Below are 15,027 nucleotides of genomic sequence, written 5' to 3' on the forward strand. Positions count from 1 at the left end.
AATTCAGTTTGATTTTTTATTAATTTCTGTTCGGTTTGATTTTTAATTTCAAAAATTTTAATTATTTCTATTCGGTTCGATTTTGATTTGAAAAAAAAAAAAAACTGAATTGACTAGTAGTAATAATATATTATTTTTGATAATATAACAAGATTGAACCATAATTAAGATTAAAATATTTTAATTAAAATTTTAAAATATTAAAATAAGGAGTAAAAAATAAAAAGTCTATTAAAAAGTTTAATCGAGCAAACTGAACCGATTTGAATCAGATCGATTCGATTCAATTTGATTTTTACTCAAAATCAATTCAGTTTGATTTTTACAAATACTAATATTTTAATTTTTAATTTATTTGATTCAGTTCAGTTTTAAATTGAATGACAGAATTATCACACTAAATGAAATAGCTCAGCCTTTTTGTTGGAAGAATTCAATGTTTTATTTAATACAACAGACTCATTTTTCTGCTTCTTCAGTTTCTTTGTTTTTCTTTCTTTTAGTTTTGAAAGAGAAACAAATTTGGACATTTGACTTTCTGTTTATTTGATACAGCCACCCTACGACTTGTTATTTTCTTATTTTTTTTTTTAAAACATGGATAGTGGGAACAGGTGATTAGTCAATTTATTTGATTTCTAATCATATGCCAACAAAAATAGTTCCACTTGAGTCCTTTCACGCGGTTTGATTTATTAGATAAAAGAAATAGCTTGGAAAAATATTTTAGTTTGAAGCTCTTTTATTGAGATTTGATTGCTTGTTCTCTAAATAAGTTACCAGTTATGCAAAATTTCAAACTGAAAAAAAATGGAGAGTTTTTGAGATTTTACCCAGAGATGAATCCAAAAAATCTGGTATTTCTGCTGGTTGCTTCTCTGCAAATTTGGAGCATAGCAGCACTGACTAACAATGCTGATTGTAAGTTCAGTACTAGTATTCTCTCTTTTCCTGGTTTTTTCATTAGGATTTTGTTTATTTGGAAAGGATCCATTAAGAAGAATTGACTGAATGCTATGTAGCCAGCTTCAATTAGTTTGGGATTAAGGCTTAGTAGTTGTTGTTGTTCATGTTCAATGCTTAAGGCCTTCTTAACTCTTAAAATGTAGATTTTAGTTAATTGGTTCTTGGTTTTGTGCAGTGACTGTGCTGAAGGCTGTTATGGATATGTGGGAAAACCCACCACCTAGCTGGGAAGGTACAGATCCTTGTGGAGACCAATGGGATGGCATAAAGTGCATCAATTCACGTGTGACTTCCATGTAATTAATTAGCAAACTTATAATGATAATTAAGGCTTGGAAATTCTTTTTTCTCCTGATTTTGGAGATTAGCCTGACTATTCCTATTTGCAGAACATTGTCAAGCATGGGATTGAAAGGACAGTTGTCTGGAGATATCACAAACTTGCCAGAATTACTGATTCTGTAGGTCTTCCGCCTGCAATTTTTCTCTTCTTTGATGCATAGGATCTATCTCGTAGCTAAATGTTTTTGTGTTACTGTCAGCCACTACTCCAGGGTCATGCTCAATGTATGAGGCACTGATTAAGCACATGCCTCGTCCTTACACTATCCTGAAGGGATTGCTTTTACCAATAGAATGATTGAATGTAGAAGCTTTTTCACATGGCAAGTTTTTCAATTTTTTCATTTCTGATTATTGGCATCTTCATGCAGGGATCTATCATACAACAAAGACTTGCGAGGACCTCTTCCAGCTTCAATTGGGAATTTGAAGAAGCTAAGAAACCTGTAAGTATGTGGACAGCAAAGTATTAATTGACATCCAAAATTTTCCTTTTGGTTACAATTCTTTAACTAATTACATGATTTTTATTTCTATTCTAGAATTCTCCTTGGTTGTAGTTTCTCTGGTCCAATCCCCAGTTCAATTGGATCATTGCAACAGCTGCTTTTTTTGTAAGGATATTCAACTCGCAATGCTTTTCTTTATTAAGCATAGAAACCAATATGATATTTCTTACGCATCTCAAACAAGAAATGCCAGCACTGGGATCGAGTTACGAAAACAGGTTTTTGTAAAGCAGGGATAAGATTGCGTAAATTAACCTGTAGATCACAACTTTTTTATCAGAATTGGGTCTAATTCCAATAGTTCATCCAATATTTGGCTTTATTCTTTGTTATCTTCTCTTTCTCGTTTATGAAAATTCTTTGTGTGCAGATCCCTAAATTCTAATGGCTTCAGTGGACCAATTCCACCCTCAATTGGCAATTTATCTGAACTTTATTGGTTGGATCTAGCTGACAATAAGCTTGATGGGAGCATCCCAGTCTCCACAGGCACTACCCCTGGCCTTGATATGCTAGTTAAAACAAAACACTTGTATGTAAATATTTTTCTACTGTCCAATACCAGCAGATTGGAGCTTGTTTCTCCCATCAAATCTTTATTCATTAGTTAATGTGTTAAAACAATTAACAGTCATCTTGGAAAGAATCAGCTCTCTGGAGAAATCCCACCTAAACTTTTCAGCTCCGACATGACTCTCCTACATGTGTAAGTAGCATTCAAATTTTTATGGTGACAGTAGGCAGAAACTTAAAAGTTTTCTATGAGGTCAAGTTCCAAAAGAACTTTGTACATAACTAGCATTTCCAAGTTGTATAATCTCTCTTTTAAATTGCATCTTTTTAAGAGTTTTTCTATCGTTGCTACATTTGTCTTTAATTCATTAGCACACCTGCCAATCCAAGCACCGTTTTTTCAACAGATTCTCTCTCTCTCTCTCAAACGTATTTCTCTTTTTCTTTGTTTTGCACAGGCTTTTTGATGACAACAAGCTCACTGGAAGTATTCCTTCTACACTTGGCCTCGTGCAGACTTTGGAGGTTATGTGAGTACCTATATCCCAAATCTTGAATGATGTCATGTTATTCTTACTGATGAAGTTTGTTTTAAACTGCAGACGCTTTGATAGGAATTCGTTGACTGGACCTGTCCCTTCAAACCTGAACAATCTTACTAGTGTCAGTGAGTTGTAAGTATACAAAAGAGAGGCATTCGGAATTAAGCTGTTATAATGGTTTCACTAGGTCATTAGTTATGCGGATTTTCACTTTGTTAAGAGTGTCTCTTGGTGATCAATTTCAGGTTTTTGTCCAATAATGGATTGACTGGACCTCTTCCCAACCTCACTGGGATGAGTTTTCTCAGTTATCTGTAAGATGTCATGCAGTATTCACATAATCAGTAATTATAGTAGGAAAGTAACTTGATTGTTCTCTATTTTTACATGCTTCATTAATGTGAAAGTTGTCTGCAGGGATATGAGCAATAATAGTTTTGATGCATCAGATTTTCCTCCTTGGACTTCTACCTTACAATCATTGACAACATTGTATGTCTCTCTTTCTCATTCACTCTCAATCTCCTATTTCTTTAATCTATTATCATTACAAATTGATACCGTAATTCATTATTTGCAGAAATAGGACAAAATCAACAAATAGAAAGCTTACTTTTGTATTCTTTTGTGTCGAATGCAAGCCTTGCCCAATTATCCTATACCAGTATGCAATAGCAGTTGAATCAAAATAACAACCAAGAACACGAAAGACAAATTAAAATAAGAATACATAAAAGCAGATAACCTTGTTTGATGTAGGAGCATCTGAAGTTCAATTCTGTTTTGTTGGCTTTAGGACTATGTTTCCTGTTTCTTCGCCTCTTCCCTAAGAGGAGACAGAGATGCCTCTTATTTTCTATGCTGAAAGAGTAAGTATTAGGCTTCATCTTATGTTCCATGTCATGATCAAGTAACCAAGGACACCAATGAGAATATGACCAAACAACCACTGATACAACATCTCATAAAGCCTCATCATTTAGTATGTTTCCCACAATGAATATTATCAAATGTTGAGAAGTTATCAGTATCTCATGCTCTTTCTTGAGCTTCCAAATTTTGTAAGGATGAGGATGCTTATTCATGAGAAGCTTCAATTTGTCTGTAGCCTCTTTCAAGATGATATTCTCCATGCTTCCTCCATCAATCACAAGATTTCACATCTTCCCTTCATAAACAACACGTAGGCATTCCACCAATCTTCATCCTTGTCATTTTTTGCTGTATCACTCTGCAAGTCTGCATACAACAGCACTCACCTTGTGAAAGTTGACTTTTTCTTTCTCCTCTTCACAGTCATTATATATTTTCCTCAAATTCTGCTAGGTTCACCCTTGCTTGTAAACAAGCATATGAAGTGTCCCTTCTCTCCACAAGTAAAATATCGAATCTAGGAATTGCTACCTCCAGTTGTGGACGAACCAAAAAATTTTTTCTACCACAAGGTCTCGGTATTTCATTGTTGCTTGATAACTATGTCTTACTCTAGAATTATTTTGCAAATTGGTGGCATATAAGTGCTCTCTAGCACCATAGCATGAATCTTGCTTTTCAGTTGCTAAATGTTGACCAACATAGAAAGTTCCTAATTAAGAGGATTCAAATTTTTGGGATCCTAATTAGGCTTGATTTAAGAGATTTTATTCTTATTGTAAATATTTCTAATTTAAGTTGATTCTTTGTGTATAAATACTCAAATTTTATAAAGATCAATTCAATTGGAATAGAATAAAAAATTCCTCTCAAAATTTTTCATGATATCAGAGCTTTTTTTTTTTTTTTTTTTTTTTTTTTTTTTTTTTCTGATTTTAGGGTTTAAATTCAAATTTTCTCTTAGAGTTTCTCTAGATCTACCTTTTTGTACTACCCTATCTAGGAATCTTTTTTCATCTCACTGTCGCCACCAGCAAGGTCGCCAGACCGTCGTCGACCGGCTATCCAGCTCTGACACCGGAAAGCCACACGTGTGAGGCTCATGCGCCCTCGCAAGATTTTGCGTCTTTCCTACGCGCCGGTGCATGTGATCTTCAACGGTGATCCTCTCCGGCAGACTCGGCTTCAAGTCGCGCCTTTGAGTTGTGTAGACCTTTGATTTGGTTTTGCTTTTTTCCGGTGTGGGAGACGTTTTCCGGTGATTTTTTCGGCAGTAATCCTTTCCAGCAGACTCGTCTTTAAGTCGCGCTTCTGATTTGTTGGACCTGTGCCTTTTTTGCTGGTGAACAGTAATTTTTTCTTTAGTAACAATAATTTTCCACTGTTTTTGACAAAAAATGGGTGGTTTTTTCTTAAAATGGCAGTGACTTGTGTGGGTAATATAAGGACTTTTGATAATGCTTTTGTTTCGTCTCTTAATTTTTCTCCATGGATTATTGATTTTGGTGCAAATAGACATATGATGTGCTCCTCTGAAGGCTTCCATAATTATCTTTCATGTCTACAAAAAGACTGTCAGAATTGCAGACGGTTCTTCCACTCCTATATCTAGTACTGGTTCTATTGTTTGTACTCTAAATATTAAGCTATCCTCTGTTTTTCATATTCCTTGTTTCCCTATTAATTTTTTATTTGTTAGTGCTCTCACTAAAATATTTAACTGTAAAATTAAATTTTTTTCTGACCATTTTATTATTCAAGACCTTCAAACTAAGAAAAGGATTGGCAATGGTAGATTGCACGATGACTTATATATATTGAAAAAAAATCTGAGTTTGAATTCACCTCGCTCTTTTTTTAGAAGAAATCAGGATGTCAACCACCAGAAAATCATATAATGACATTGATGGTTTGGACATCTACCCTTCTTTATTTTAGAGAAACTTTATCCTGATTTATTTTCCATGACTCAATGTGGTTTTTCAGTTTGTGATGCTTATGAGTATGCTAAACATATAAGAACCTCTTATCCCTTTAGTAACAATAGAAGTACGATCCCTTTTGTAATCATCCATTCTAACGTTTGGGGACCTAGTCAAAGGGTCTCACTATCTGGTAATCGTTGGTTTGTTACTTTTATTGATTGTTGCACTCATATGACTTGGATTTATTTAATAAAGGTAAAGAGTGATGTGGTTTCCTACTTTCAATCTTTTCACAAGATGATTTGTACTCAATTTGATACTAAGATAAAAGTTTTGAGAACTGATAATGGTACAGAGTACATGGATGACCGTTTTTCTGCTTATTTGGAGTCTAATGGGATACTACCCAAAATGGTATTGCTAAAAGAAAAAATAGACACCTGTTGGAAGTAGCCCGATCTCTCTTTTTCACCATGAACCTACCAAAAACCTATTGGGGAGTGAGATGCAGTCTTAGCCGCAGTTTATCTACTTAATAGAATGTCTCTCAAAACTCTTATCTTTAAAAGCTCTTTAGAGATGCTACAAGAGAAAAATGCTTATATTGTTCCACCAAAGGTATTTGGATGCATGTGTTTTTTTCATACTAGGACAGGTGGAAAACTTGATTCGAGGGCTATTAAATATGTTTTTGTTGGGTACTCTCCCACACATAAGGGTTACAAGTGTTATCACCCTCCATCTAAAAAATACTTTGTAAGTATGAATGTTACATTTAGAGAGACTGAACCTTACTTTAGTATTGTCTCTTCGCCTTCTTAGAGGGAGGACAATGAGAGAAAAGAGATAATTTCTAGTCCTATAATTCTAGAACATTTTACTCTAGAGGAGACTACTATATAGGGGGAGTCTATTGGTGATCAGAAGACTATTATAGAGGAGGAGACTATTGGTGACCAAATTGGGCATTTAGATAAACTAGATTTAAGGAGATACTTAAGAGACAAAACAGAAGCAGAAAAAGCCATTGTGTAGCCTACTCAGTGTCATGAATCTTTCTCTTCCCATTTGGTGAGTCATCCCTAAACCTTGAGCCTTTTGATGATCTAAATAAACCAATTGCTCAAAGAAAATGAGTTAGATCTTGCACAATACACTCTATTTTTAACTTTTGCTCTTGTGATTCTTTGTCTTCATCCTATAGAGCTTTTGTCTTATCTATTTTCTATGTGTCTATTCCACGGAATTGGAAAGAATTTCTTGCAGATCATTAGTGGAAGGGAGCAATAATAAAAGAGATGAAATCATTGGCAAAAAATAAGATCTGGGAGCTTGTCACTCTCTCACATGAGAAGAAACTTGTTGGTTGCAAATGAGTGCTCACTGTGAAACACAAAGCATATAGATCAATTGAAAGATTCAAGACTAGACTAGTGGTCAAGGGATACACTCAAACCTATGGAGTAGATACTAGGAGACATTTGCCCCTGTTGCCAAAATAAATTCAATAAGGATATTGCTGTCTTGCGCTGTCAACCTTGACTGGAATCTCCAACAATTTGATGTGGAAAATGTATTCCTCCATGGAGACTTGGAGGAGGAAGTGTATATGGAAATCCTTGATGGATTTGCTGATGAAAAAACACAAGGAAAAGTGTGTAGGCTAAAGAAAGTTTTGTATGGGTTGAAACAATCACCCAAAACTTGGTTTGATCGATTCAGTAGAGTTATTATTTCGTTTGGCAATCAATAGAGCAATGCTGACCATACTCTATTTATCAAACATCACAAGAGTAAAATTACTCTTCTTATAGTCTATGTTGATGATATAGTAATGACAGGAAATGAAATTGAAGAGATGACTCGGCTGAAAAAGTTTTTGGTTTAGGTGTTCAAAATTAAGGATCTAGAAAAACTGCCAATATTTCCTAGGAATCGAGTTTGTCAGTTCAAAGCAGGAAATCTTTATTTCTCAAAGAAAATACATTTTGGATCTTTTAGAAGAAACTAGTATGTTAGGTTGCAAACCAGCAGAAACTCCTATTGAGAACAATCACAAGCTACAAGCAAGAATTGGTGAATCAGTGGATATGGATAGATATTAGAGGTTGATAGGCAGACTGATTTACCTTTCGCATACACGACTAGACATAGCATATACAATCAACTTAGTTAGTCAATTTATGCATGATCATCGTGAGTATCACATGCAAGCTGTTTTTCGCATTTTGCGATATTTGAAGTCTGCCCCTGGAAAAGGTCTCATATTCTCTAAATATGGCCATCTTTGCATATATTCATTTATAGATGCAGATTGGGCTAGATCCCTTGATAATAGAAGGTGGATTAGTGGTTATTGTGCACTTGTAGGAGGAAACCTTGTCACTTGGAGAAGTAAAAAGTAAAGTGTTGTTGCTCGATCAAGTGCTAATGTGGAATATAGAGCGATCGCACAAGTGAACTCCTATGATTGCAGAGATTGTTGGAGGAATTGAAACTGTTGGAGAGGGACAAACTCCTCTTGTACTGTGACAACAAAGCTGCCATCAATATAGCTCATAATCGGGTTCAACATAACTTAACGAAGTACGTAGAGATTAATCAACACTTTATTAAAGAGAAGTTAATAAATGGTATCTTGAGATTAGATCATGTGACTTCCGATGAATAGTTAAGCTGATGTGTTTATCAAAGGGATTAGCAACAAGACCTATCATACCTTGGTTTGCAAGTTGGGCACGTGTAATATCTATGTACCAACTTGAGGGGGAGTATTGACCAATATAGAAAGTTTCTAATTAGGAGGATTCAAATATTTGAGATTCTAATTAGGTTTGATTTAGAGAATTTTATTCTTATTGTAAATATTCATAATTTAGATTAATTCTTTATGTATAAATACTTAAACCTTGTAAAGATCAATTCAATTGGAACATAATAAAAAATTTCTTTCAAAATTCTTCACTAAAGCATAGCATCCTCTATGTCCATCCAAACAAATTATTCCCTTTTTGTCTCTGTCAAATTTAAAATAATAAAAGAGAGAGAGAAAATAATAACACAAGAAGATTTATGTGGTCCAGCTACGAGAGCCTTAATTCACGGACATAAAACTCAAAGAGCTACATCTTTATTGAATTGGATTATCTCACTAATAATACAAAGAATTCTCTATTGATAGTGAAAGTTGCAAGACATATATGCTATGATACCATAAACGAAGGAATTCTCCAATTATAATAGAAATATATCAAATCCCATGATCACAGGAATATATAGACATAATTATTCTATCTATTTAGAAATACAAATCTTATATTAAACATATTCAACTTTCCATAACATTCCCCCTTAATTGTAACTTAGAATCTCATCAATTCTAACAATTTCTAATAGTGCTTTAGTCCTGCAAGCCAACAAGAGATTTTTTTTTGTCACTCTCGAGTAATCCCACCTGCATTGACAAATTATTGAACTCTGCACAGTGTACTCTTCAACAGACTTGCTATTTTGCTTTTGAAATTACTAAAAGAATGCTTTAATAGAACAAGAATAGAGGTAAAGGTATTAACGTGGAGGAGAAGGTATTCATGTTTTTGAGAAAAAAAAAAAAAAAGTTTATCGGAAAAAAATAAATCAGCAAAGGAAAGTCCTCAATAACATTTGATGCCAGCAAACGCAAACTCTGGCAGACAGCATAATCTGCAAAGAACTGCCCTGTGTTTTTTAGTCCAAGCCAATAAGAATGCCATCTTAAGCTGTCTTCATGGACAGATCATATGTGCATTGACTTTTCATTATCAAAAAATCCCATTCCATCTATTTTCTAATGTTTTCCTCAATTTCAGTCTTTAGGGTGACATCATTAGATATATCTGCCCTACCCTTGTCCATATGTGTGTTCCGGTGCCTGAACGTGCATTGTTTTGTAACAAGTTGAAAAAGGTTTTTGTCTTTAGTGTTTCATAACTTATAATTTTGTATGGCAGAATATTGGAAGGGACACAACTTCAAGGACAAATTCCGAGTAGCTTCTTCAGCCTTGCCAATTTACAGAATGTGTACGTATCAGCTTGATCTCTTGTAGCCAGCTTTAGATTTCAGGATGCCAAAAAATCCTCAAGAATAATTAACTGGTTAATTTTTAGAATTCTTCGCTAAGTCGTCTACCCGGACAGGTACATCTGATAATTGCATTGCCTAATTGCTATTTTTACCTATGGTCACAGGGTTCTAAGTAACAACAGACTCAATGGCACTTTAGATATTGGAACAGTCAACAGTGGCCAACTACAACTCATTGATTTGCAAAGCAATTTCATCTCTGACTATACTCCACAACCCGGACAAAATCAAGTTTATGTAATGTGAGTTGCATTCTCTACTGATGCTTGAGAAATTTTGACTGCTATGCCCTGAAGAACTTAAAAATTTTTATTGTTTAAAAGCATTAAATTTCCTGGAGATGTTCACAGCTTCTAGATAAAAGCTTATGTTGGTTTCATCTATTCAACTTTGCAGACTTGTGAACAACCCAGTTTGTCAGGAAACAGGAGTAAAAGCAAGTTTCTGCACTGATTTGAGGCCTAATTCTTCCTATGTGACACTGCCAAATAATTGTGTGCCTGTTCCCTGTGGTTCAAATAAGATTTCCAGTCCAAACTGCAATTGTGCATATCCATACACTGGAGTTCTAGTTTTCAGAGCTCCTTCATTCTCAGACTTGGGAAACATAAACGTTTACGTTTCTCTCCAGAAGGATCTGATGGATTCCTTTAAGTCCAATCAACTTCCCGTGGATTCAGTTTCTCTAAGTAATCCGAGAAAGGATTCATCCGAGTACTTAGATTTAAATCTTCAAGTCTTCCCATCTGAGAAAGATAATTTCAATAGAACGGTTATTTCTGAGATTGGGTTTTTATTAAGTAACCAGACTTTCAAGCCTCCAGATTTCTTTGGACCTTATTATTTTATTGCAGATGCTTATCAGTACTTTGCTGGTACTTCCACAATCTATGCTTAACTAAGACTGTTCTATTGTTTTCTCTTTTTCCTATAACACGACACTCCCCTCCCTCTGACTTGTATTTAGGAGAGGCTACAGGATCAAACAACTCATCAAACACGGGCATTATCATTGGAGCTGTTGTCGGTGGTTCTGCCCTTGTACTATTACTGCTCCTGGCAGGGCTTTATGCCTACCGTCAAAAGAAGAGAGCAGAAAGAGCAACTGAGCTGAACAATCCTTTTGGTACAAAAATGATTATTTAACTATTACATATTGTTTTTGAAGTTTTATGGAAAATATCAGGTTTGGTTGTTACTTTACATTATGAAAATGCAGCAAACTGGGATTCAACTAAGAGCAATGGTGCTGGTGTTCCTCAACTAAAAGGCGCCAGACTCTTTTCCTTCGAAGAGCTTAGAAAATACACAAATAATTTTTCAGAAGCAAATGATATTGGATCAGGGGGTTATGGAAAGGTTGGGTTTGATTCTATCTCCCTCTTTCTCTCTCAAACAGAGCACACCTTGAGTTCTTGACCCTGCACAGACAACTACAAAGGCACTTTTTTTTGTTTTTTTTCTCGCTGGCTCCATTGTGCCTAGATTACTAAACTATGAGCCAACTTGGGTTGGAATGCCAGAAGATGAATAGGGTGGTCAAACTTAGATTTAAAAACTAAGTACACCCAATTTAATCAGGATAGGTGTAGATCCAATTAAGGTGCACAGCAGCACAAGCTAGATAGATTGCTTTGTTGCATAAAATCATCCAATGTTTTGTGATTGGAATATGTAGTTCTGAGAGTAGCTTTTTGTTAAAACTCACATTATAATTTAATGTTGGAATGGCAGAGAATTATAAAGGGTTAAGAGTTAAGTACACCAAATTGAAATAGGCTATGGGCGGCTCAATTCAAGCAGCCTGCCTGTTTGTTAGTCTACACTCTGTGATTTGCAATATTCAATTATTGGATACTTTAATTTCTGAAAAAAATTAGACCATTTAATCAAATTAGTGCTCTGGGATTTTCTGATAATATAGTCAACAACTTTTTTACAGGTATATAGAGGAACCCTTCCCAATGGAGAATTGATTGCCATAAAACGAGCTCAACAAGAATCAATGCAAGGTGGGCTAGAATTCAAAACTGAGATTGAACTTCTATCAAGAGTGCATCACAAAAATCTTGTAAGCCTTTTGGGATTTTGCTTCGATCGTGGTGAGCAAATGCTCGTCTATGAGTTTGTGCCGAATGGGAGTCTCAGTGACAGTCTTTCAGGTACTCTTTTTAGCTCCACTGATGCTTACATATGATGCTTAACGAATAGTTGCATGGAGTATTCTATTTTATAGTCAGTTTCTAGTTCACAGGGGATCTTGTGAGGTTAAATCCTTGTATCCAACCAAACTAGAAAGGGGACACTTTATTAAGAGAGCAATTTCGTTAGAAGGCCTTTATTAGAATATATATGTGCGGATGCTTTCTTACTTTATTTGTAAGAGTTGCTAATTTCTCTTGTAATCTGTATAATCAATCCTATTTTGGTTATATATCCAATGAATCATCGTTTCTGAGCAAGAGAAAGAGAGAATTAGAGACGTTCTGAGTTGCTTTATTTTTTCTCTCAGTTCGCTACTAATTTTACATATTTGTTTTCAATTTTAAATATCTAATTTCAGTATTTAGTTATCTATTCTCTGCTTTAACTCCCAACAATATCAAGGAAATGATATATCGAGTTGGAAAATCCTCCAGGCTTGCTTTCTTTTTTTTTTTTTTCTTTCTTTTTTTTTTTTGTAATAATTATATTCATGTAAACATTCTGCTGAAGAGAATGCTAATCCCTCACTTGATTCTTGTTGCTCATACAAGCAGGAAAGTCAGGAATCAGGTTGGATTGGGTAAGGAGACTTAAGATAGCCCTTGGTGCAGCAAGAGGTCTGGTGTACCTGCATGAGCTTGCAAATCCTCCCATTATCCATAGGGACATAAAGACAAACAACATACTCCTGGATGAACGCTTAAATGCAAAAGTTGCTGATTTTGGGCTCTCCAAGCCTATGAGCGACACTGAAAAGGGTCACATTACCACTCAAGTCAAAGGGACATTGGTTAGTGCATCGATGCCTTGCTTGACAAATTCTGTAATTGTAATTATTACTATTCTTTTTTAATGGGATTTTAAAAGCACTCCCCTGTGAATTAGTTGAGTTAGGTCAGACCCAAATTTAACATGGCATCAGAGTCTCCCATTGATGTTGGGTATCCATACATGTTTCACGCTTTATTATAATACTGGATGTGAGGATGTGTTGAATCCCACATCGATTTGAGAGGTAATGTGCCCTTGTAAGGGCCTTAGGCGTGACTCAAATTTGATAGGCATTGAACTAAATGGCCAACATATGCATGAACTTTGTAGTTTCAAAATGAGATGTAGTATTTGATGAGGGTAACATAGATGTAATTGCTGACGAAGTTGTTGTATTTGTTTAAGGGTTATCTGGATCCAGAATATTACATGACTCAGCAATTAACTGAGAAAAGTGATGTCTATAGCTTCGGAGTTGTGATGCTGGAGCTACTAACTGGAAGAAAGCCAATAGAACGTGGAAAATACATAGTGAGAGAGGTGAGGATGGCAATGGATAGAACAAAAGATTTATATAACCTCCATGAACTTCTTGACCCAGGCATTGGTCTAGAAACAACATTAAAAGGTCTGGATAAGTTTGTTGATCTTGCAATGGAGTGTGTAAAAGAGTCAGGAGCTGACAGGCCTATGATGGGGGATGTGGTGAAAGAGATAGAAACTATCTTGCAGCTTGCTGGTTTAAATCCCAATGCTGAATCAGCATCTACTTCAGCAAGTTACGAGGAAGCAGGCAAGGGAAGTACTCATCCTTACAACAAAGAGTCCTTTTATTATAGTGGGGCATTTCCACCTTCAAAGCTGGAGCCTAAATGAGCATCATTGCTCTTATATTTTGCACTTGCTCACAGTTTGAAAATGTTTGAAGATCACTGGAACATCTGTTGTGATTTCTCTTCTTCTTGTGTGGAACTTGTAATTATTTAAAACTGTAAATGAATTCTTTGCTTGTGAATATTTAGCAGAAGTTTTGCATATGATGTTACAGATGAAAATGAAGAATTGGAAATGTTATAGAAATTTAATATCCATGATTTAAAAATAAATTTTCAATTTACTTTTCGATTCATAAGTGCTAAATATTTAAAACTCATTAACATAAATATAACAATTTAAAGTTATATTTATATTTATATATATTTAAATAAAACTAGACTCTAAAATAGATTGATAAGAGATTAATAAATGTCTATTAAACTTAGATTTGAGAAATTATCAAGTGTATAATTAATATTATATAATTATATCATGTGGTATAAATTTATATTTTTTTATATATTTTAATTTTATTTTTATATAAAATAATAATTAATATATATATTAAATACAATTTATTATTTTTATCATCAGTATTAATATTACCGCTTTATTTTCCACTATTTTTTCATATAATAAATATAATTTATGATATTAATGGTTACTATTATCTAATTTTTTATTTTTTATTACTTTTAATATAATATATTATTAAAATTACAATAACAGTTTTATTATATTTTTATTACTAAAAAGATTTTATTACATTTTTATTTTAATAATAAATGAAATGTTAAAAATATATTTATAAAAATTAAGTTACTACCCCATAAAATGTTTAGATAATAAAATAAACCACTCTAAAAAAATATATATATATATATATATCAATAATTTCATAATAAAATATTATGTAAAACGTTTTTACTATTTCCCGACAGAGATTATTTATTGATTTGATAATTTTTTAAAATGATATCTAATATGATCTAATTAATAAATATCATAAAATTTTTTAATTATATAAAATAAATATATATAATCAATTAAAATTATTATAAAAAATATTAACCGTGATAAATTATAAAACAATTAAAGAACTAATAGAACTAATTTATCAAATTAAAATTTTATTTAATTCATATAACTATAAAAAAATAAATAAATATAAATAATTAAAACATAATAAAAAGTAAAATATTATTTCTAATACTTTAAATTAAGCGATGTGAATTACTATAATTTATTATATTAATAATTATAATAATTTTAATTTTTTACTTTTCATAAATATGTAATTTCTATATAAAATCCATCGTAAAATATATAATTGCACAACTCTCTCGCAAACCAACTCAACTCTTTAATATATATAAAAGTTGGACGCAATAGAAGCTGGACGATGAATAAATGTTGGAATTCTTTAATTCAAATGATTAT

The 15,027-nt window shown here is 33.5% G+C and overlaps 1 protein-coding gene across 2 annotated transcripts; it reads left to right on the forward strand.

The window, feature by feature from the left end:
* The first annotated feature begins 683 nt into the window (after nt 1–683).
* Nucleotides 684–13,806, forward strand: LOC110600025 (leucine-rich repeat receptor protein kinase HPCA1). Of its 2 annotated transcripts, none has more exons than XM_021736706.2 (19): nt 684–921; nt 1,142–1,262; nt 1,356–1,427; nt 1,680–1,754; nt 1,851–1,922; nt 2,188–2,349; nt 2,449–2,523; nt 2,789–2,860; nt 2,933–3,004; nt 3,118–3,186; nt 3,290–3,364; nt 9,660–9,731; nt 9,900–10,037; nt 10,192–10,670; nt 10,763–10,921; nt 11,015–11,154; nt 11,738–11,957; nt 12,552–12,790; nt 13,177–13,806. In XM_021736706.2, the coding sequence occupies exons 1-19, from the start codon at nt 786–788 to the stop codon at nt 13,645–13,647; spliced, it is 2,919 nt and encodes a 972-aa protein (XP_021592398.1). In that variant the 5' UTR covers nt 684–785; the 3' UTR covers nt 13,648–13,806. The 2 variants fall into 2 exon arrangements, with proteins under 2 accessions (XP_021592398.1, XP_021592399.1); XM_021736707.2 differs by having other exon boundaries at nt 12,555–12,790.
* The last annotated feature ends 1,221 nt before the right edge of the window (nt 13,807–15,027 follow it).

This window comes from Manihot esculenta, chromosome 14 (genome assembly GCF_001659605.2).
Source record: "Manihot esculenta cultivar AM560-2 chromosome 14, M.esculenta_v8, whole genome shotgun sequence".
In the NCBI taxonomy this organism is placed as follows: Eukaryota; Viridiplantae; Streptophyta; class Magnoliopsida; order Malpighiales; family Euphorbiaceae; genus Manihot; species Manihot esculenta.

Coding starts and splice junctions, on each gene's coding strand:
- LOC110600025 (XM_021736706.2), top strand. CDS start 786: ATGCAAAATTTCAAACTGAAAAAAAATGGAGAGTTTTTGAGATTTTAC. Junction 2,524..2,788: donor GACATGACTCTCCTACATGT/GTAAGTAGCATT, acceptor TGTTTTGCACAG/GCTTTTTGATGACAACAAGC. Junction 12,791..13,176: donor CTCAAGTCAAAGGGACATTG/GTTAGTGCATCG, acceptor TATTTGTTTAAG/GGTTATCTGGATCCAGAATA.